Source organism: Rana temporaria, chromosome 1, assembly GCF_905171775.1.
Source record: "Rana temporaria chromosome 1, aRanTem1.1, whole genome shotgun sequence".
NCBI classification, from domain to species: Eukaryota; Metazoa; Chordata; class Amphibia; order Anura; family Ranidae; genus Rana; species Rana temporaria.
The window spans coordinates 184,923,112-184,944,356 of NC_053489.1; the positions used below are offsets into that span (position 1 = coordinate 184,923,112).

The 21,245-nt window shown below is 42.8% G+C and overlaps 1 protein-coding gene across 1 annotated transcript in view; it reads left to right on the forward strand.

Moving 5' to 3' along the window:
• Window positions 1-21,245, forward strand: part of DNAH10 (dynein axonemal heavy chain 10) — a 278,707-nt gene that overhangs the window by 100,524 nt on the left and 156,938 nt on the right. The window contains exons 17-22 of the mRNA XM_040347338.1: window positions 7,145-7,301; window positions 8,750-9,226; window positions 10,914-11,072; window positions 17,105-17,221; window positions 18,299-18,401; window positions 20,929-21,107. Of these exons, the coding sequence (XP_040203272.1) occupies window positions 7,145-7,301; window positions 8,750-9,226; window positions 10,914-11,072; window positions 17,105-17,221; window positions 18,299-18,401; window positions 20,929-21,107 (1,192 nt within the window). The remainder of the gene's footprint in view (window positions 1-7,144; window positions 7,302-8,749; window positions 9,227-10,913; window positions 11,073-17,104; window positions 17,222-18,298; window positions 18,402-20,928; window positions 21,108-21,245) is intronic.

Below are 21,245 nucleotides of genomic sequence, written 5' to 3' on the forward strand. Positions count from 1 at the left end.
TGTAAGGCGGCGACTTGGTCATACGTTCACACTTTCTCCAAATTTTACAAGGCTGATGTGAGTGCATCTTTGGATGCTTCTTTCGGCTGCAAGGTTTTGCAGGCGGCTGTTTTAGGTTGCACCTCCTCTGTTGTGGAGCTCTGCTTGTTTGGGTGAAGTTCGTTTTTTAAAAGCTGTGCCCACCACTCGTTTTTTGACACTGCTTGGGGACTTCCCATATGTCAAGACTTGAGAAGGCTGTGTCCGTCCATGGACAAAAAGAGAAAATAGGATTTTTGTACTCACCGTAAAATCCTTTTCTCTGTCGTCCATGGACCGACATAGCACCCACCCCTCCTTTTAGGTTTGTACTGCTTGTTGACGAACTGAGTTGCTGACTGCACAGTGAGGGGTTATGACTGGAGGGACCGCCCCCCTGGGCGGGGCTTTTCAACTCTGTTAAAGTAACATATATTTAAATATCTAACATGTTCTGCCTAGTCCTATCCTATTAGACGGAACATAACCCATAAGTCAAGACTTGAGAAGGCTGTGTCCGTCCATGGACATAAATCCTATTTTCTTTATCGTACATCACGGGACACAGAGCAGCATAGCCATTACATATGGGTTATATAGTGTACCTTCAGGTGATGGACACTGGCACTCTCCGACAGGAAGTTCCCTCCCTATATAACCCCCACCCATAGTGGGAGTACCTCAGTTTTTTCGCCAGTGTCTTAGGTGTTGGTGCACGTTGAAGGTTGTGCCTGCAGTTTGTCCTTGGGACCAGGGCCAGCCGACCGGATCCGTCCAAGGTGCTTCATAGCCAAAGTGGACGGTACCCGGGCCCCAATTCGTGGATGGGGTTTTGCCTATAATGCCTCTCCTTGGAGGGCTGGACTCTGGGTTCCAGGACTGGGTTTTTTAACCTATGGATACCTGCTGCCAGTAGTGCTGTATAGGTCCAGGTGTGTGGTGTTCCTGACTTGGACCCCGGTCCCTGAAGGTCTATGACCATACCCACGGTGAAGGGGGAAGATTGGGCCTCTTGCATGAGCAATACCCTGCGGCGTGGAAAGGTAAGCGGGGGGCCTACGGAACTTGGTTTGTCAGTGGGCTCCCCACAGGGGACTCTGGGGAAAAGCCTTTTTTTATGCCTCTGTGCATGGGCTAAAGAGAAACCACAAAGTCTGCATGACTGGATGGCTCAAACACCCAGGTATACTGTTCCTCTGGCTGGGCTAATAGACTGCTGCTGCTGCTACAAGGTGTTTTTGCTCCATGAAATGTAAAGGGGAGCATGTCAGGTTTAAATTACTTACTTCCTGATGTCTGTGTGTCTCCAGCAGCTCCCGGGCTCCTCTCCCCACATGGATTCTGCTTCCTGCTTCCTGCAGAGCGGCGTCGGGAGCGCGCGCGCGCGCGCGCGTGCGCGCGCACTGTTATAGGCGCCGACGCTGCGTGGAGGGGCGGGGGACGCCCAGGGAGTTCCCTCCCCTCTGTACATCAGAGGGAAAACTCTATTTAGCCTGTCAGTTTGCTGAAGGCTGTGAAGGGACACGGAGCAGCGATGCTGAGCTGAGCAGGATAGGTTTGCCTATGTTATGCTGACACAGTGACACCTAGTGGCCGTTTTTTTGTACACACCTTGCTAAAGAGCTGTTTAAGCTCATATTTTCTCTGAAAAGCCGGTGTACTAAGTAGCAGTCAGAGTACTTAGCATTTGGTACTCTCTTAGCCCAGCATTAAGGGAAGCAATATTTGGATATGATTAAGCCCTTGGGGCTCAATATTGCTATCTCTTGTTAGGTTTTGGGAAGTTTAGTTTTCTGTCTAACATTACCCTAGCCTAATTTTTTTCCTCATTTATTTAAATGTGTGTTTTTCTCCAGCTATTACAGTTAGTTGTATATTAGCGGAGTATCTCAGATTTGTGTATTATGGCTCCTAAGGGTGCAGGGAACGCTAAAAATGCTAAAGGTGTTAAAAAGCCGAAGGGTTCCCCATCGGGCTCGGAGGATATTTCCCAGAATCCACCTGCCCCTACCTCCCCGGAGGATCCGGAGGTTGCTGCCCTGGGTGAGCCATCGGGGTTGCTAGGTGCTATGGCGGGCCCTATTCAACCAACTCCTTCCTATGTAACGGAAGAGATGTTAGCCTCCACCTTGGGTGGATTTGAAAAAAGGATGGCCGCTCTTATTACGGCCTCTTTATCCGGGAAGAAGCGGGCTAGGTCCCCGTCTCCCAGGTTTGAATCTCCTGAGGAAGATGTCCTTTCCACTGAGGAATTGGAAGATACAGGAGACCAGGCTGAGGATCACCTGGACCATTTAGGTTCTGAAGATTCTACTATAGAAGAACCTTTTTCAGCTTCTCACGCAGAAAAATTGTGGGTCCAGTCCTTAACGGATATGGTGCGGTCAGCTTTTAAAATGCCTTTGCCTCAGCCTCTGGCCTCCGCTGTGTCCTCATTGGGCTCCCTAAAAGCGCCCCAAGCCAACCTGGTGTTCCCGGTCCATCCTTTATTAAAGGACCTGATATTTCAGGACTGGGTTAAGCCAGACAGGATTTTTTTGCCTCCTAAAAGGTTCGCAGTTATGTACCCTTTAGAGGAGGAGTTTTCAAGGAAATGGGCTGTCCCCACTGTTGACGCAGCCATATCATGTGTCAATAAAGCGTTGACGTGTCCGGTGGACAATATTCACATGTTCAAAGATCCTGTGGATAAAAGGCTTGAGACCTTACTGAAGGCATCCTTTGCCACAGCGGGGGCAGTGGTCCAGCCAGCTGTAGCTGCCATTGGCGTCTGCCAGGCTTTAAAAGACCAGGCCAAGCAGGCCCTAAAGGACCTTCCGGCTCAACAGGCTCAGGACTTAGCCGATCTACCTAGAGCTTTATGTTTCGCGGTAGACGCTATCAAGGATTCAATCCAACAGGCGTCCCGCCTATCCCTGTATTTGGTTCACATGAGAAGATTACTTTGGTTAAAGAACTGGTCTGCAGAAACCCCCTGCAAAAAACTCCTTACAGGATTCTCCTTTCAAGGAGAGAGATTGTTTGGAGAAGATCTTGACAAATATATTCAAAAGATCTCTAGTGGTAAGAGCACCCTTTTGCCGGTTAAGAAAAGGTTCCGAGGTCCCTCTTTTAAGCGCCCAACCTCTCCAGTTCCAGGGCCCTCATTCTCTAGGCAGTATCGACGGCCTCCTGGACGCGCAGCTGCAAACAGGCCCCAGGGGCAAGCTGCAGGGAACAAGAGACCCTGGAACCGTAAGCCGGTTAAGGCTGCCCCTAAGGCAGCCTTGTGAAGGGGCGCCCCCACTCTCTCGAGTGGGGGGAAGACTCCGGTTGTTCTCGGAGTTGTGGGGGGCCCAAGTTACCGACCAATGGGTTCTGTCCTCAGTAACTCAGGGGTACAAGCTGGAGTTTCGGGAGTTCCCCCCTCCTCACTTTCAAACGTCAAGACTTCCAGGCGACCCTCAGAGACAGGCATCGCTTCTGTCCGCCCTAGAGCGACTCCTATCTCAAGGAGTGATTATGGAAGTACCAGCAGGGGAGCAAGGACAAGGGTTTTACTCAAACCTCTTCGTTGTCCCGAAGCCAAACGGCGACGTCAGGCCTATTCTGGACCTAAAGTTATTAAACCGCTTTTTAAGAGTCCGGTCTTTTCGAATGGAGTCCATTCGTTCGGTGGTGGCCGCCCTCCAAGGAAAGGAGTTCTTGGCCTCCATCGATATAAAGGACGCATACCTGCACGTTCCGATTTTCCCAGGCCATTACAGGTATCTGCGTTTTGCCCTAAACTATCGGCATTATCAGTTCGTGGCTCTTCCGTTCGGACTAGCCACGGCCCCTCGGGTTTTTACGAAGATCCTGGCCCCCGTATTAGCCATCCTAAGGGAACAGGGCATTCTGATCATGGCCTACCTAGACGATCTTCTGGTAGTCGACCACTCAGCGGCCGGTCTAAATCGGGCAGTGTTGCTAGCAGTAAACTGCCTAGAGTCCCTGGGTTGGGTTCTAAACCGGGACAAATCGGCTTTACAGCCCACAAGAAGGTTGGAGTATCTAGGTCTGATTTTAGATACAAGACAACAACGGATCTTCCTGCCCCAGTCCAGAGTGGACTCGATAAGGGAGTTAATCCACATAGTCCTAAGCAGCACAAGGCCATCTATACGCCTCTGCATGCGCCTGTTGGGAAAGCTAGTGGCCACCTTCGAGGCAGTGCCCTATGCCCAGATCCATTCTCGGAGGCTACAGAGAGCAATTCTCACGGCCTGGGACAAAAGACTCCAGGCCTTGGATCTTCCCATTTCCCTTCCCTATGCGGTAAGGCAGAGCCTGTGTTGGTGGCTAGTCACAAAAAATCTTCTGAAAGGAAGATCGTTCAATCCCCCCTCATGGAGGATAGTAACCACGGACGCCAGCCTATCAGGTTGGGGTGCAGTCCTAGACGATTTAACCCTACAGGGGAAATGGTCAAGGGCAGAATCAGCCCTACCCATAAATGTCTTAGAGATCCGAGCAGCTCGGTTGGCTCTTTTGGGCTGGACGGAGGTTCTGCAGGGCTCCCCAGTAAGGGTACAATCCGACAATGCCACTGCCGTAGCTTATATAAACCACCAGGGTGGCACCAGGAGTCAGGCAGCCCAAAGGGAGGTAGATCGGATCTTTTCATGGGCAGAAGCCCATGTCCCCTGCATCTCAGCTATCTTTATCCCCGGGGTGGACAATTGGCAAGCAGACTTCCTCAGCCGCCAACAGATGTCCCCAGGGGAGTGGTCCCTCCATCCCGAAGTGTTCCAGGTCATTTGCCGGAAGTGGGGTACTCCGGAGGTGGACATTATGGCGTCCAGATTCAATGCCAAAGTAGCAAACTTTGTCTCTCGAACGAGGGATCCATTGGCCTGCGGGACAGATGCCTTGGTGTGTCCTTGGCATCAGTTTGCGCTAATCTATGCCTTCCCTCCAATACGGATGCTACCCCGTCTTCTTCACAGAATTCAAAGGGAACGCAAGCCAGCGATTCTAGTGGCCCCAGCGTGGCCCCGAAGACCTTGGTACTCCTTGATAAAAAGGATGACCGTAGAGGAGCCTTGGGTCCTCCCTCTACGTCCGGACCTCCTCTCACAAGGGCCATTCTACCACCCTGCCTTACAGGCCCTAAATTTAACGGCCTGGCGGCTGAGTCCCTGATTCTCAGAAACAGAGGCCTTTCAGGGCAGGTCGTTTCTACCCTTATAAACGCAAGAAAACCAGTTTCCAGGTTAATATACTATAGGGTGTGGAAGGCCTATATTACCTGGTGTGAAACCAGGAAATGGGATCCCCGCAAATATACTATTGGGAGAATCCTGGAGTTTTTACAGTTGGGAGTGGAAAAAGGTTTGGCGGTCGGCACAATCAAGGGGCAGGTGTCTGCCTTGTCGGTCTTCTTCCAGAGATCGTTGGCTGCCCATTCCTTAATGAAATCCTTTTTACAAGGTGTTATTCGGGTGAATCCCCCGATTAAAGCTCCCCTGTATCCTTGGGATCTAAATTTGGTTCTATCGGCCTTGCAAAGCCAGCCCTTTGAGCCCTTGTCCGTGATCCCTTTGGTCCTTTTGACTAGGAAACTAGTGTTTCTGGTGGCCATGGCATCCGCCAGAAGGGTGTCGGAGTTGGCAGCCTTGTCATGTAAGGCACCTTATTTATTATTGCATAAGGACAGGGTCGTTTTGCGGCCGCTTCCGTCCTTCCTGCCTAAGGTGGTATCAAATTTTCACCTTAATCAAGATGTGATTCTTCCATCATTTTTTCCAAAGCCTTCTTCTAAGGAAGAGAGGTTACTACATTCCTTGGATGTAGTTAGAGCTGTAAAGATTTACTTGGAAGCTACAGCCCAGATTCGTAAGACGGACGTCTTATTCATTCTGCCGGAAGGGCCCAAGAAGGGCCAGGCAGCGTCTAAGGCCACTATTGCTAAGTGGATTAGGCAGACGATTATTCAGGCCTATGGCCTGAAGGGGAAGAGTCCACCCTTATCGGTTAAGGCTCATTCCACTAGAGCTATAAGTGCCTCTTGGGCAGCGTATCACCAGGTCCCTATGGCTCAGGTCTGCAGGGCAGCAACCTGGTCATCTGTCCACACATTTGCAAAATTTTATCAAATGGACGTTAGGAGGAACGCTGATTCAGCCTTTGGGCAGGCGGTTCTGCGGGCCGCAGTTTAATCTCCTCTTGTCCGGTGGCACCTCTTGTTTGGTTTTTTCTGGTTGTCTCCCTCCCCTCATAGAGCATTGCTTGGGGACATCCCATATGTAATGGCTATGCTGCTCTGTGTCCCGTGATGTACGATAAAGAAAAAGGGATTTTTATTAACAGCTTACCTGTAAAATCCTTTTCTTGTAGTACATCACGGGACACAGAGCTCCCACCCCTCTTATGGGGAATTTTGGGATGCATATTGCTTGCTACAAAACTGAGGTACTCCCACTATGGGTGGGGGTTATATAGGGAGGGAACTTCCTGTCGGAGAGTGCCAGTGTCCATCACCTGAAGGTACACTATATAACCCATATGTAATGGCTATGCTGCTCTGTGTCCCGTGATGTACTACAAGAAAAGGATTTTACAGGTAAGCTGTTAATAAAAATCCCTTTTTTTTTAACACACTGCTCTAAAACACTAATGTTTTTTATGGTTGAACTAGATGGACTTGTGTCTTTTTTCAACCTGACTAACTATGTAACTAAGATGTAAATATATCTTTTCTCTATGGACAATACCAGGTTAGCTGTTGTTTTGTACTTGTGAATATAAAATATATACCTTTGTTTATGCTAATGATCTTATGTAACTTTATGAATGAGCCTGGGAGACTATAAATGTTTTGGGAGACTGAACTTAAAATATTCCAAATCAGGAAAGGTGGCAGTGTGTGTTGGAGATGAGTGGGTGTCATACTGATCTTCCAACCTGTTGGTTATCCCTTGGTTTAATATTGCCAGATGTCATACCACTCATGAGTGAGCCCTCAAAAGCTCAAATAGGGGCACAGAAGCAGACTATACAGCAAAGCCTATCATAATGTTAAATATTTTAGTCTTTGTAAATGTATGAAATATTTTACCTGCATACTGCACTGAATACACTTTAAATGTTATATTGTTTTCTCCAGAAATTTCCAAGCCTTTAATGCTGCTATTATTGGGAAAACTCCACTCTTTCAAGTTGAAACAATTCTCTCTGCACCAGAAATTATATTACATCCTAATTTCAATGAAATTTTCAAGCTGATTGCACAGTGCTACAAAGGATGTCTGGAGACCACAAAGGTAAGGCCAAACCCCCACAAAAAAAGAGGTTTATTCCTTGTTAACTAATTGTGTATAAGGTCATATAAACAATTCCCCTTGTGTAGCCTGTAAAATTTTCTCTACTCTTGTTTATAAATTCCTCTAGTGAGATAAGAGAATATCTTATGTTCAGGACTATGATATATAACCTTTTCTCATCAGATATGGTAAATATGAAGGATTTTAAATATAAATATAAATATATGCAATATATGAATAAAACAAAAAAAACATTTCCAAATAAGAGGTAAAGCTCTAGGTTCACTGTCTACCAAGCTATCGTTCATTGCTGTGCTGAAAAAAGAAAAATCTTTACACACAGCTCAATGAGTCAGAGATGTGACTCATTCTCTATTCCTTTCAGGTTTGTTCATAAGTGGCCTTACATGTTTTCATTCAGAGAAAGAGAGCGGGACAACTTTTGCTATACTCTGCCTTTGAAGAACCCAGGGTTAGCAGTTTTATGGATGCATCCTGTATTAAATGTTTATTTGTAAGTTATAGATTTTATACAGATGGCAAAAGGGGCATAGAACATCTGTTTAAAATGGTACCATCTTAAAAAAATGTAAATGAAAATTTACCCAAAGCAAGTATATTTTTATCTTTAAAAGTAGATTCTTGTTAAAGGCTGCCACCCTCTTATGGCAAAGACATGAGAGGCAAGGAAGAAAGTCATGTGATTGCCTTTCGGGGTCCATTTTGTAATGGTTTGTCCAGTATATTGCCAGGTAACACTCTGGAAGGTTAAAAACTGAATTGTATCAAGTGTACAAATTACCATTCAATATTTAGATTTGATGTAGCTGTAATATGTTAACATGTATATTACAGTATTATATGAATTGCGAAATAAAACATTACATTTTAGTAGCTCTTGTTTAAGGGAAAGTGAGAAGCAGACACTTTTGATAAAACAGGCCACGATTGAATAGCATTATTCAGAGCACTGAAGTGAGTTTAAATATTTCCTGAGGGTCTGCACATTTCTCCTTTTATATTTTATCCCATTTTGCATTCCTGTTAAAGGCTTTACTATAGGCAGGTATGAAAACATGTCATGATAAGGAGCATGGCGATAGGAAGCGAAAGCAGAGTGACAGAGGGATGAACTCATCACTGTGCTGCTTTTCCTTTCACTGTCCAGTCACAGACTAGGTTTGGTCCAGGACGATCTCCTTCTCTTACTTCTCAGAAGTAAATTGAATGATTGCTGGCCATCATGACATCTAGCAGACGATAAAAAATACTGCAGCGAAACCTCAGGATTGAAAATGAATATTGCAACAAAAGCTAGTTTTGTTTTTTTAAACTTTTAATGGGCTTCATTTTTATCTTTGTAGTTTTTGCTGGCGTTCTGCTTTAAAACAGTACATGTACATGAGTATGTTACAATATTTTCTAACAGCAACATACTCTGCTTTCAGAATTTTGTACGCTGGATGCATGGAACATGCATTCTCTGCCCTCCTCAAAAAGCAGAAGAGGATGAGCCAATTGTCTACAGTTTCTACAGTGAAATATATCAGATCTCTCAAATCATAGAACAAGCAGTCATGATCAGTCAGAACATGCACAAGCTGCTCACTTCCCTCACCAAGTACCTGAACAGATGGAAGAGATACAGGCCTTTGTGGAAGTTGGATAAAGCCATTGTCCTGGAGAAATTTGCTGCCAAAAAGCCTTCCTGTGTCATCTATGATGAAAAATTGCAGTTTTACAGCAGGCTAGCTCTAGAGGTTACCCAGCAGCCTTTAATTAAAGATGAACAATGTATTAGACTTTATCTGGGTCCTTTAGCTTTCACAGTGCAGGAAAATGCAAGGACATGGGTAAATTCACTGGGTCACCTGCTAAATGAGTCTGCACGGGAAGAACTCTACAGCCTCAGAGATGAGCTGGAGGTATGTTTTGTAGATGTACTATCTTTTACACAGGTACATGCATGCACCTTTCAGGGCCTCCTTATGAATGCTTTAAGGAAATCATTACCGAATAAATATGAAAGCTGCCATTGCTGAGCTTTCTTTATCTTCAATACTTTCTAAACACTTACCCAGATCAAGCATGTAGATCAGTCTTCTCAAACCTGGTACACCCAGCAGGCTGAATGAAACAAACCTGACAGATCACTGTAGTTACACAAGTAATCTCCCCTGCTTTGCTATTGTGTTCTCACAGTGACACCCCCCCCCCCCCCCCCAGGATGCTGAAGGGATGCTAGGTTTTGTCAGACAGGAAGCTGTACACACAGGCCAAAGGTCTGCCGTTTCCTGCTGAACCGACTATTTTCAGCCGATTTATGGCCCGTGTCAACCCGGCATCAGAGTAAAGTCAGAGTTCCCTGCATACTTGGAACCTGAAGTTCTGAAGTCGTTTGGTTTAACATTGCATTCAGTAACCTGCACCTGCAGAAGAAGAATTGTCAATAACGGTAGCCTACATAGTTTTGTAGTGGAGCTTTTAAAGGGTTAGTTCACCTTGACCAAAACACTGCCTATACAGGTAAGGGGTGTCTGTAGATAAAAGCCAACTATGCAGCTCTGGCAAAAGTTAAATAATGCTCTTGCAATAGGTGTAGGCCATTTACATACTTCATGAAGCCTAGCTGGAATACTTCTAGGACGTTGCTAGAGAGGCCTCTTACTGCTCATTTTCACCATCACAAGAGTTAGCTTTTCTCTAAATCAAACCCGCTTCACATGCTCTTTCCCTCACCTGATACAGTAGCTCTGAGTCTTTTAGAGCTCACTCCTGTGATGGTTGGGGTGAGCAGTATTGACTAGGCCTCACTTAGCAACATCCTGGAAGTATTCCAGTCAGGCTTCAGGAGGTATGTAAATTGCCTACATCTACAGCAAGAGCATTTTTAAACTTTTTAGACAAAGCTGCACAGTTTGTTTATAACTACAGAAACTCCTTATCTGCATAAGCAGTTTTCTGGAAAAGATGAATTAACCCTCTAAAGCCTTAATTTTAAAAAGGCCTATTCAGTGTTTTTTTTTTTTTATGAATACCAGTATGCTTTTGGGTGTAGATGTTTAGAAAACTGATCACATATGGAGCATTAAACTGAAATTGTTTGAGGGTTTTGCTTGTTCCTATAGGATTAATCAGAAGTCTTTGCGTATGGTACCTCTATAATCAGATCCTGTAGGCCAATAATGGCGAACCTTGGCACCCCAGATGTTTTGAAACTACACTTTCCATGATGCTCATGCACTCTGCAGTGTAGAGGAGCATCATGGGAAATGAAGTTCAAAAACATCTGGGGTGCCAAGGTTCGCCATCACTGCTATAGGCATTTGGGTCCCATGTGACACAGTCCCTTCATTGTCTTGACCCCAAGTATCATTCAGCTGATCTTGGTTCCATTCTAAAAGTGCAAGGCCTAAAAAAATATTAGCTGTTTTCTCTGTTCTATGACCTGTATTGTGTTTTGCTTGGTTCTTTTGAGTAGTAATATTGCTTAGGTCCGAAATATACAATATAAAAAAAAAAAAAAACTGTATAATTTAGATGGCATTTCCATTAGAACATATGGCTTATATTTAAATTTCTGTTTATTTCCTATTGATTTTTTTATTGTAGAAACTATCGTTAAATTTAATACAAACTCCAGACACACTTGAAGATCTCAAGTTTGTCCTGGCCACCATTGCAAATATAAGAGATATGTCCTTAGTGGCAGAAATGAGATATCGAGACATCCAAGAGAGGTATAGAACTCTGGCTATGTATAATATTGAGGTGAGTAAAGTCTGCAGCAATACATACACATTTCTAGCTTGGTGCATTTTAAAGCACATTTTTTTGCACCCACACATAACACTTAAAGTATATCTAAACCTAAAAACACAAATATAATATATTGCATCTTTACAGTCCTCAGACAAAGTGGATATTTTCTTCTTATTTTCACCTGGTAATTCTGCAAATAACACACTTCCTGTTCCTGGGTCTCTACTCTGATGTCCCGTACACACGACCTGTTTTCTCGGCAGAATTCAGCCAGAAACTCGATTGGAGTCGTATTCTGCCGAGAAAACCGGTTGTGTGTACACTTTTCGCCGAGGAAACCGACGAGGATCTTGTCGGGCCAAATAGAGAACATGTTCTCTATTTCCTCGTTAGTCAATGGGAAAAGTTGGCTCGCCGAGACCCTCGGCGGCTTCACAAGGAACTCGACGAGCAAAACGATGTGTTTTGCCCCTCGAGTTTCTCGGACGTGTGTACGGGGCCTCACTCCTCCACTCTATCTGTGGAGGGAGCCATGATTACTACCCAGGCTTGTCTTCAAACATGCTCCTCTAGCCATTTTAATCATCTCCATTACATGGAGGCTGATGGGTTTAGTAGTTATAGAAGAAAGATAAAAGAAGACTTCTTTCATTTCATCTCACAGTTTTATTGTGCATTTGCTGAAAATATTCTTAGCCTGGAAATTAAACCCAATACAGCCATCTGATAAGGATTTGTAAGCTGCAATAAGCTGTATTTGAGTTTAGATATTCTTTAAAAAGACACGTTTTCTTTTTATCACATAAAGAGATGCTGTCACTTTGTCCCTTCAGGGCAATGTGACAGCGTCTGTGTAACAGTGTTGCCAACCCACCAGATTGAAATTTACTGACACGACACCAAAAATGTTCTGGCACAGCCAAGTTTTTACTGCCATTTCCAATAGTTACAAAACTACGGTTTTAGGGGCAAATTTCAGTATTTAGGGCACAAACAAGTACAATATGCATTTTGCAATATGATTTAAGGTAGATATTAAGGCAAAAAGCATTTTTCTTATTTTATTTTCGATATTGTAACTAAATAGCTCAGGGACAGGACGCAGGAGGGTAAGACATTAGAATGGGCAGGCACTCACACATGAAATTGACTCTCAAAGCAACACCGACAGCAGTGTACAGCAGCACAGATGATGAAGACACCTCTCTAACATGACATGTCCCCTCCTGAGTCACAGTGACCGTCTCTCTCCACGCCAGGTGGCCCCTTCACTCTATTCCAGTCCAAACCGCACTGACAGTCCTGCTCTTGGCTTGCCTTGCTCCCATCCCACAGACCCGCACAAGAGGCTCCGGGCTACTGTGCTCGGCTCCCTTGTACCATGACATCACATGATGCTCAGGCACTGCTTCTGCCAGATCCGCCCTCCACCAGTGCCGCCCGAACACACTTTAGCAGGCACTCGGATGGTCATAGCTAGCTCCGCATGCACAGTTACGAACCGAGGGTCACAACCATATTTTTTTACTGCAACCATTTCCTGTCACTGCCATTTACTGAAAAGTGCCTGTTTTTTACTGACTGCCAGTAAACATACTGATGGTTGGCAACGCTGCTGTGTAAAAGCCCCTGATACTTGCCTCTCCAGTGATCCCCCATGCTCTTTCCTCCATTGCAGCTGACGCAAAACAGCCAGTCCTTCCAAGTACGGGGGAATATGTGACATCCTACCACAATGCAGTACACATGACAAGGGGATGATGTCACTGATCCTTCTAGGCTCAAACACTGGCTATGTTAGTGGCAGCAGGGGATCACTTGAGACCAGTTGGTCAGGGATATATACATGGACACTGTCTCTTTACCCTGAATGAGCAAGGTGACAGTATCTATTTTGATGTCTTCCTCCCCTAACCTCCTTTGCTATATATATTTTTTTCTGCAATTTTCTATTTGCATTAAAATATACACAAAATTAGATTTTTGTTAAGTTTTTAATCTTAGATTGTAAGCTTTTTTCCTTTGCTTGTGTGACCCCAGCAGTTCTCTATTTGTTAATGGCTTTTCTTTCTTACATAATTAGCCATTGCTTGCTTTCTACTCATTGCAATATAACCTCATTAACATCTATCAATGCATCATCTACTTTGTCAGATAATTTTTTTGTATCATGACTGTAGACTGTGTATGGCATGTACAGTATATGGATTAGAGCTGGCAGATTGAATTAAACGTTTTGTCTATTAGAGCTGCACAATTAAACATTAAGAATCAAGATCACAATTCTTTCCCCCCTCGCGATCTTAACAATGCATTTTCCCGCTTCTATGTAGAGTCCCACTGAGCTAACTAGAAACATTGTAAAGTTTTGTTCTTTGAATCAAAGGAATGAACTTCGGTCTGTAAATGAGGGACGTTTAACCACTTACGAACTGCCCGCCGTCATTATGCAGCGGCTGTTTGAAGAGGAATACCATTGTTATGGCAGCAGATAACTTCCATAACCCTGGTATCCTCTTCTTCAGCGGGCGGTCCTTTTTCAGATAAAAGTGGTCTCTGCGGCGGATTCGCCGCAAGATCACTTTTATTGGGGGCGGGAGAGGGCCACCCTTTTTTTAAGGGTAAAAGTTTATCACCATTCCACGAGAGGGTACAATTTTGAAGCGTGACATGTGGGGTATCAATTTACTCGGCGTACCATTATCTTTCACAATATAAAAAAAAATTGGGATAACTTTACTGTTGTCTTATTTTCTTTTCCAATAAAAGTGCGCTTGGAAGACCGCTGCGCAAATACAGTGTGAAAGAAAGTATTTCAGCGACCGCCATTTTATTCTCTAGGGTCTGATGCCGCGTACACACGGTCGTTTTTTGTGATGTAATAAAACAACGTTTTAAAAAACGTCATTTAACATGCTTCAATTTTTTATGTCGTTTTTCAAAATGTCATTTTTGTGTCATAAAAAATGATCGTGTGTGGGCTAAAACGACGTTTAAAACAACGTTTTTAAACCCGCGCATGCTCCGAAGCAAGTTATGACGCAAGCTTGAAACAAGAGCATTTTGAAAAAACTATGGTGTGTAGGCAACGTTGTTTTTTAAAATGAAGTTTGAAAAACTTCTTTTTTTTTAATGAGAAAAAACAAGGTTTTTTTACAAGACAAAAAACGACCGTGTATACGTGGCATTAGAAATAGGCCCGGTCCTTAAGTGGTTAAAGACTAAGGGCCAGATTCACGTAGAATCGCGGCGGCGTAACGTATCGTATATACATTACACCGCCGCAAGTTTTAATCGCAAGTGACTGATTCACCAAGCACTTGCGTGAAAACTTACGCCGGCGGCCTCCGGCGTAAGCCCGCGTAATTCAAAGGGGCGTGTGCCATTTAAATTAGGTGCGCTCCCGCGCCAGACCTACTGCGCATGCTCCGTTTTGAAATTCCCGCCGTGCTTTGCGCGAAGTGACGTAATTTTTTCGAACGGCGACGTGCGTAGCGTACTTTCGTATTCCCGGACGTCTTACGCAAGAAAAAAAAAATTGAAATTCGACGCGGGAACGACGGCCATACTTTAACATGGGCTGTGTAAAGTTAGGGCAGGTAAAACGACGACTAACTTTGCGACGGGAAACTAGACTAGCAATGACGTAACGAACGCAAAAAAACGTCGTGGATCGGCGTAAAACCTCATTTGCATACCCGACGCTGGAATACGATGCGAACTCCACCCAGCGGCGGCCGAGGTACTGCATCCTAAGATCCGACAGTGTAAGACAATTACACTTGTCGGATCTAAGGGCTATGCGTAACTGATTCTATGAATCAGTCGCATAGATACTCTGAGAGATACGACGGCGTTTCAGAGAAACGCCATCGTATCTCTTCTGTGAATCTGGCCCAATATCTTTTTCTGACACTTGTTGGTTTCAAGTTAAAATCCAATTTTTTTGCTAGAAAATTACTTTGAGCCTGCAAACATTAGATATATTTTTTTTTAGCAGAGAGCCTAGAGAATAAAATGGTGGTTGTTGCAATATATTATGTCACACTGTATTTGCACAGCAGTCTTTCAAATGCAATTTTTTCTGGAAAAAAAATACACTTTAATAAATAATAAATAAAAAAAACAGTAAATAAACCCCAATTTTTTTGTATAATGTGAAAAATTATGTTACACCACGAGAATCGTGAGAGAAACATGATCTTTGTTCTAAGCAAAAGAAAAAGTGATTCTCATTTTTCCCAGAATCGTGTAGCTCTAATGTTTATAGTAGGATACATTTTACATTGATAAATTTCACATTACATTTACACTAAATATTAACCCCCTCAGCGGTATTCCCGAGTCTGGCTCGGGGTGGAATTTTTAGCACCAAAAGCGGTAACCCCGAGCCAGACTCGGGATCGCATCGCAGTATCCACAGGCACAGGTTACTTAACTTGTCCCTGGATCCTGCGATGCCTCCCCGCTGTGTGATCGAGCAGTGTCCTCCTCGCTCGATTCACAGTGCCTGTGTTTCCCGCCAAGCTCCGTTCCCTGCGACGTTACGATGCACAGGGGCGGAGATCGGCGCCAAATTCAAAAAAGTAAATACACACAATACATACAGTAATCTTACAGATTTTAGTACTATATGAAATAATTACACACCCCCCTTGTCCCTAGTGGTCTGCCCAGTGTCCTACATGCACTTTTATATAATAAAAACTTTTCTTTCTGCCTGGAAACTGGAGATTGTCCATAGCAACCAAAACGTTGTAGTCACTTTCAGAATTGAGCGATAGCGATTTATGGGGAAAATCATCATCAAACAATAAAAGTAATGACAGCGAAAATTCTGCAACTGAGCAAATTTCAGTGTTTTTGATTTGATTACATTATTGAATATTTTTTATTATAATTACGTTATTATTTGTTATAATTATTTATAGTTATTTATTATATTATAATTTATTTTGTTGTTTAAACTTTATCATACCCGGGATGTCTACTAGACTCTTGTTTGGACAGATTTAAGTGAGTTATTCCTAAGAATTACAGGCCTACAATATAAAACGCCAAATTTCCATGCAAAATAATGGTACCGCTTTCAGCAGCTAAAATCTGACATAATCATACCGCCAGGGAGGTTAAATAATTGCTCTAATTTAAGATTTGCTAATACCATCAATTTACCTTCATCAAGGCTGATAAACTTTGAAGCTCTTGTTTTCCCTGATATGCTGTAAAGTTTTAAACTAGTGTGTTTTTGCTGTTTTTTTTTTATTTATGCGACTTGATATAACATATATAATACAGTTTTATATATTTATATTTTGTGTGGTTCAGGTAGTACGTTTGAATCCCTGTTATCTAAACTTGTTTCAATGCTATATAATAAAATAAGTAAAAAAAAACGTAGACGTTCTAATCTTTTCATATTCTAAAAAAATTATATTTTGTCTGTCTCCTCTGGATAGAATTGCTGCTGTCCCTCTGACTCCATGTCACCAGTACAGGAAATGAAAGGAAATCTCTCAAACTGGTGACATGCATAGGGGTTGATTTACTAAAACTGGTGCAAAATCGGGTGCAGCTCCACATAGAAACCAATCAGCTTCCAGGTTTTATTGTCAAAGTGTAATTGAACAAGCTGAAGTTAGAAGCTGGTTGGCTAACATGCACATCTTTACAAGAGTTTTAGTAAATCAACCAATAGCAACAAAACTGGCTCTTTTATACTCTATCACAGACAAAAAAAAACTTTGGCCAAAAAGAGCTTTTAGTTCAACTCCTGCATCTTTTAATAGGTGAATGTTTAGCAGGATTAAATTGAACAAGTGCTAAAGTTGTCATCTCCCATTGAAGCACTTGTACTCTTACTTCCCAAAGAGGAAATGGATTTGTTAACATATATAAATTGACATTGTTTTCCCGTTTCCGTAATACCTTTTGTGATATTTATTGCAATATTATAGAATTTCCATTCTGAATTGTTGCAACATCTGAAATACACAATAAAAAAATTATGTAATCATCATTTTGTGTAATGCTTTATTTAGTTTGAGGAAGAAGAGAAAAATTTGGCAGAGAAAATAACGCAAATTTGGGAAGATTTGTTCCTGGAATCAAAGCGGGTGGATCACAGCCTTGGAAGAGTGAAAAAGACATTTACTCAGGTGTGTGCCAAACCTGTGCTGCATATTGTTCGATTGCATGTAGTCACATTATGGATACAAGTGTATATTATAAGGACCCATTCACAGCACAATGCCCATGTATGTCAAAGTATTTCTTTGTGATAGAACATTGCATTGGGCAGATCATTACTTATGAGATCCTGCTCAGTTTTTTTAAATGCATTTGCTTCTGTCTATTGTGAACTGTTATTGGACTGTGGTTTAAATGATAAAGTGCATTGCTGTGGATTCACTGTCTATTGCCATGTGTTACTATGCTTTTTGTGTGCTGAATGAACCCTTATGCTGCGTACAGACTATCAAACATTCCTTCAACAAAACTGTGGATACATTTCCAACGAAACTTGTCTTGCATACACAAGGTCACACAAATGTTCAAACGTACAACGGCACTAGAAAAGAGTAGTCCAATACCAGTCGTGTTAGTAGAAGTTGGGTGAGAGAAGATTTGTGCTTTTCAGCCTCATTTCAGCCTCTTTTTAGTCCGTTACAGTGTGACGAATGTGCTATCTCCATTACGAGCGCTAGTTTTATCAGACCGAGCACTTCCGTCTTGTACTTGGTTCAGGGAATGCGTGGAATTTTGTGCGTCGGAATTGTCCACACACGATCGGAATTTACGAGAACGGATTTTGTTGTCAGAAAATTTGAGTACCAGCTCTCAAATTTTTGTTGTCGGAAGTTCCGACAGAAAATGTCCGATGGGGCCTACACACAGTCGTGTGTATGCGGCATTAGTCTTGATGCATTCTTAAAGAAACATAAAAGACTAATGGCAGAGAAAAGTACTGCTCCATTGATTTTTCCTTTTTTTTTTTTTAGCATTTTTTTCCCCGGCCAAACATGTATAAACATGCTATTGATTGACTCACAACCTCTATGAAAAAGCTGTTCAAAGCACCCACAAACATTTTATTAAAATAATATTTTTGAGCCTTTCTTCTAAACTTTCTTCTTACTAGCTTGAGTTCTTTCCCCCCATGTTCTTAAACTCACCTTCATATTGAAAATTTTGCTTTTTCTGGAAGATTATTTACGCTCTTTTCCATTTAATAGATAACAAAAGATCAGATTGAGGAGTACAAGAAAGAGTTGGCACAGTTTGCAGAACTCTTCCGCACAGAAGGACCTGGAGCAGTGGGGGATGACCTTGAAAAAGGTACAGTAAAACATCCAGCAGCTTATTATTTTAATAAACCAGATCAGTGGTAAAAGTTGTTCTATTTACTGTGACTCTTTGCAACATTCACTCTCTGAAGTTTTATTATAATTCGCTATAATGGTTTGTTATGACGAAGAGACTTCTATTGTGCTTGTTACAAGACTTTAAATCCATTGCATGAAGTATTTTATATACTGGAATTTTTTTTAATTAAAAAAATAGTTTTTAAGCAAGACTGCTGACCACTTGAAAGCAGTTCTTGGTTCCAGACGACCGCCCCCCTGGACCCAATTCATTGTATCCTTTGGGTTTTGGAGGACGTGGTACCACAAGAGATGGCTCGGTTTGCATGTATATTTATCAACACAGGGGTAGTCCCAGCAGATTCGAAAGAATATGGGCAACATGGCTAGATATACCTGGACTATGTTCTAAAGAGTTGGTGATGTCCAGACTATTGCAATGCCCTTCGTAATAAGCTGCAGACAGATAACAACAGAAGCAATATGATTGTATTACTGTATTGTAAACCTGATGGTTAAGTGGATAGGATGACTGTGCAGGATGCTAGAAAGACTGTACATTATGGGGCAGATCCACAAATGGATTACGCCGGCGTATCTATTGATACCCCGGCGTAATTTAAAATTTCCCGCATCGTATCTTTGTTTTCTATCCACAAAACAAGATACAACGGCATCTGGGATCGACAGGCGTACGTCTTAGTACGCCGTCGGATCTTAGATGCAATTTTTCGGCGGCCGCCAGGTGGCGTTTCCGTCAAAATCCGCGTCGAGTATGCTAATTAGCTATTTACGGCGATCCACGAACGTACGTCCGGCCGGCGCATTTTTTTACGTCGTTTTCGTTTGGCTTTTTCTAGCGTATAGTTAAAGGTGCTGTTATGAGGCGTACTCAAGTTTAAGTATGGCCGTCGTTCCCGCGTACAATTTTGAAATTTTTACGTTGTTTGCGTAAGTCGCTCGTGAATAGGGATTTGTGTAGAATGACGTCGGAAGCATTGGCTTTTTCCGGGTTAATTTCGAGCATGCGCACTGGGATACCCCCACGGATGGCGCATGCGCAGTTAAAAAAAACCGTTGTTTACGTCGGGTCACGACGTATTAACATAAAACACGCCCCCATTACATCCATTTGAATTACGCGCCCTTACACCGCCAAAGATACACTACGCCGCCGTAACTTACGGCGCAAATTCTTTGTGGATTTGAAAAAAAAGATAAGTTGCGGCGGCGTAGTGTAACTTGGATACACTGCGCCTGGCGTATTAATGCGCCCAGGTACGTGGATCTATCCCTATTACTATAAATGTATGCAAATGCAATGTCTGTACAATTTGTTTGAACAAACACCTTTTTGATAAAAAAAATAAAAAAAGAATAGCGGTTCTTGCATCAAAATGCAGTCTGCTTAACATTTGGACCCCTGACTCCTCTATCAATGGAAAAATATCAGCGTTATCTGTTAAAAAAAAGATAACACATTAGGACAGTGCTTCTCAACCATATTTCAGTCAATGCACTCTCTGTGCAGAATTGTAATCTCAAGGCACCCCATTCTATAATGTAAAAAATTAAATTAATCGTTTTACATAATGCAGCAAGACCCATATGCGTATGACACCCAACATTAGCAGTGATTTATTCTTCCAAAGCAAATACCTTTGCACAGTGGTACTGACTAGTATTCCAATGTTTCTCTTCTTCCTCAGTTTCTCTCCCTCACTCAGCTAATGTGACCCCAGTGCTCATGGAGAGGGCCGAGGAGGGGCAAACAAGGTTGCTGTGCAGGTGCCCAACGTCCTTCTTTTCAACCGATGAGGTCATTGGTTGTTAGGACACTGGGGGCTAGAAGGTTGTAATGGTGCACAGTGAAAACCTATGACTTTATGTAACTAATAGGCAGGCTTGATCCACCTGCTGGCTTGTATACAATTTTTGGGCAGTTTCTAGCCATTTTGCCACTGCACCCCTGAAGACACCTGAAGGCACTCTGGTTGAAAAAGGCTGGATTAGGAGACAAAACAAAACATTTACTAAACTCATACTGCACATTTTGGTGGGTTGCCTTGTCTCACCACAGGCCCTCTGGTGGGGTCCCGGGGAAGATGAAGATCCAAAGTCTCACAAGAAGATGCTCCAGCAGTGCGCAGTAGCATCTTCTCATGAGATTTGAAATCCTCAGCTTCATATCAGGGATATTTCCTCTCATGCTTGTTTCTGATAAGACAGAGCACTGCTGTAAACTTCATACAATTCTATAGCCAAAAATAATTGTTGCTTCTGGCCTCCCACCAGGACCTCCATAAGAATATACGGAGGACAAGGAACAAGGCAGAGCTTTGGCTGCTGTGGTAACAACAAAGCTGTGGGCAGATCTCTCTGCAGGGTTCACCTATTCATCCTATTCATTCCATCCAAACCAACAAAATTGTTTTGGAAGATGTTAAGTTTAATATTTATTTTAGAAATGTATTCAATCAATCTTATCTGGTTATTTTCAGGTCTGCAAGTCCTTATCGCATATGAAAAAGAGCTAGTTAAATACGAAAAGAGCCGCCAGGAGTTGGCTAATGCAGAAAAACTTTTTGATCTTCCAATTACCATGTACTCAGAACTTTTACAAGTGCAAAAAGAAATGAAGGGTTTGCGGCAGATATATGACATTTATAGTGCGCAAAAGGTATGTCGAAACAAATTTCTTGCTAACAGTAACTCTGGTATACAGTAATCTTTTTAGCCTAATTTCTTTAAAGCCACTATACAGTGTTGCAGGAAACTTGATATAGTCACTTAAATACAATTTGGATACTGATAAAGA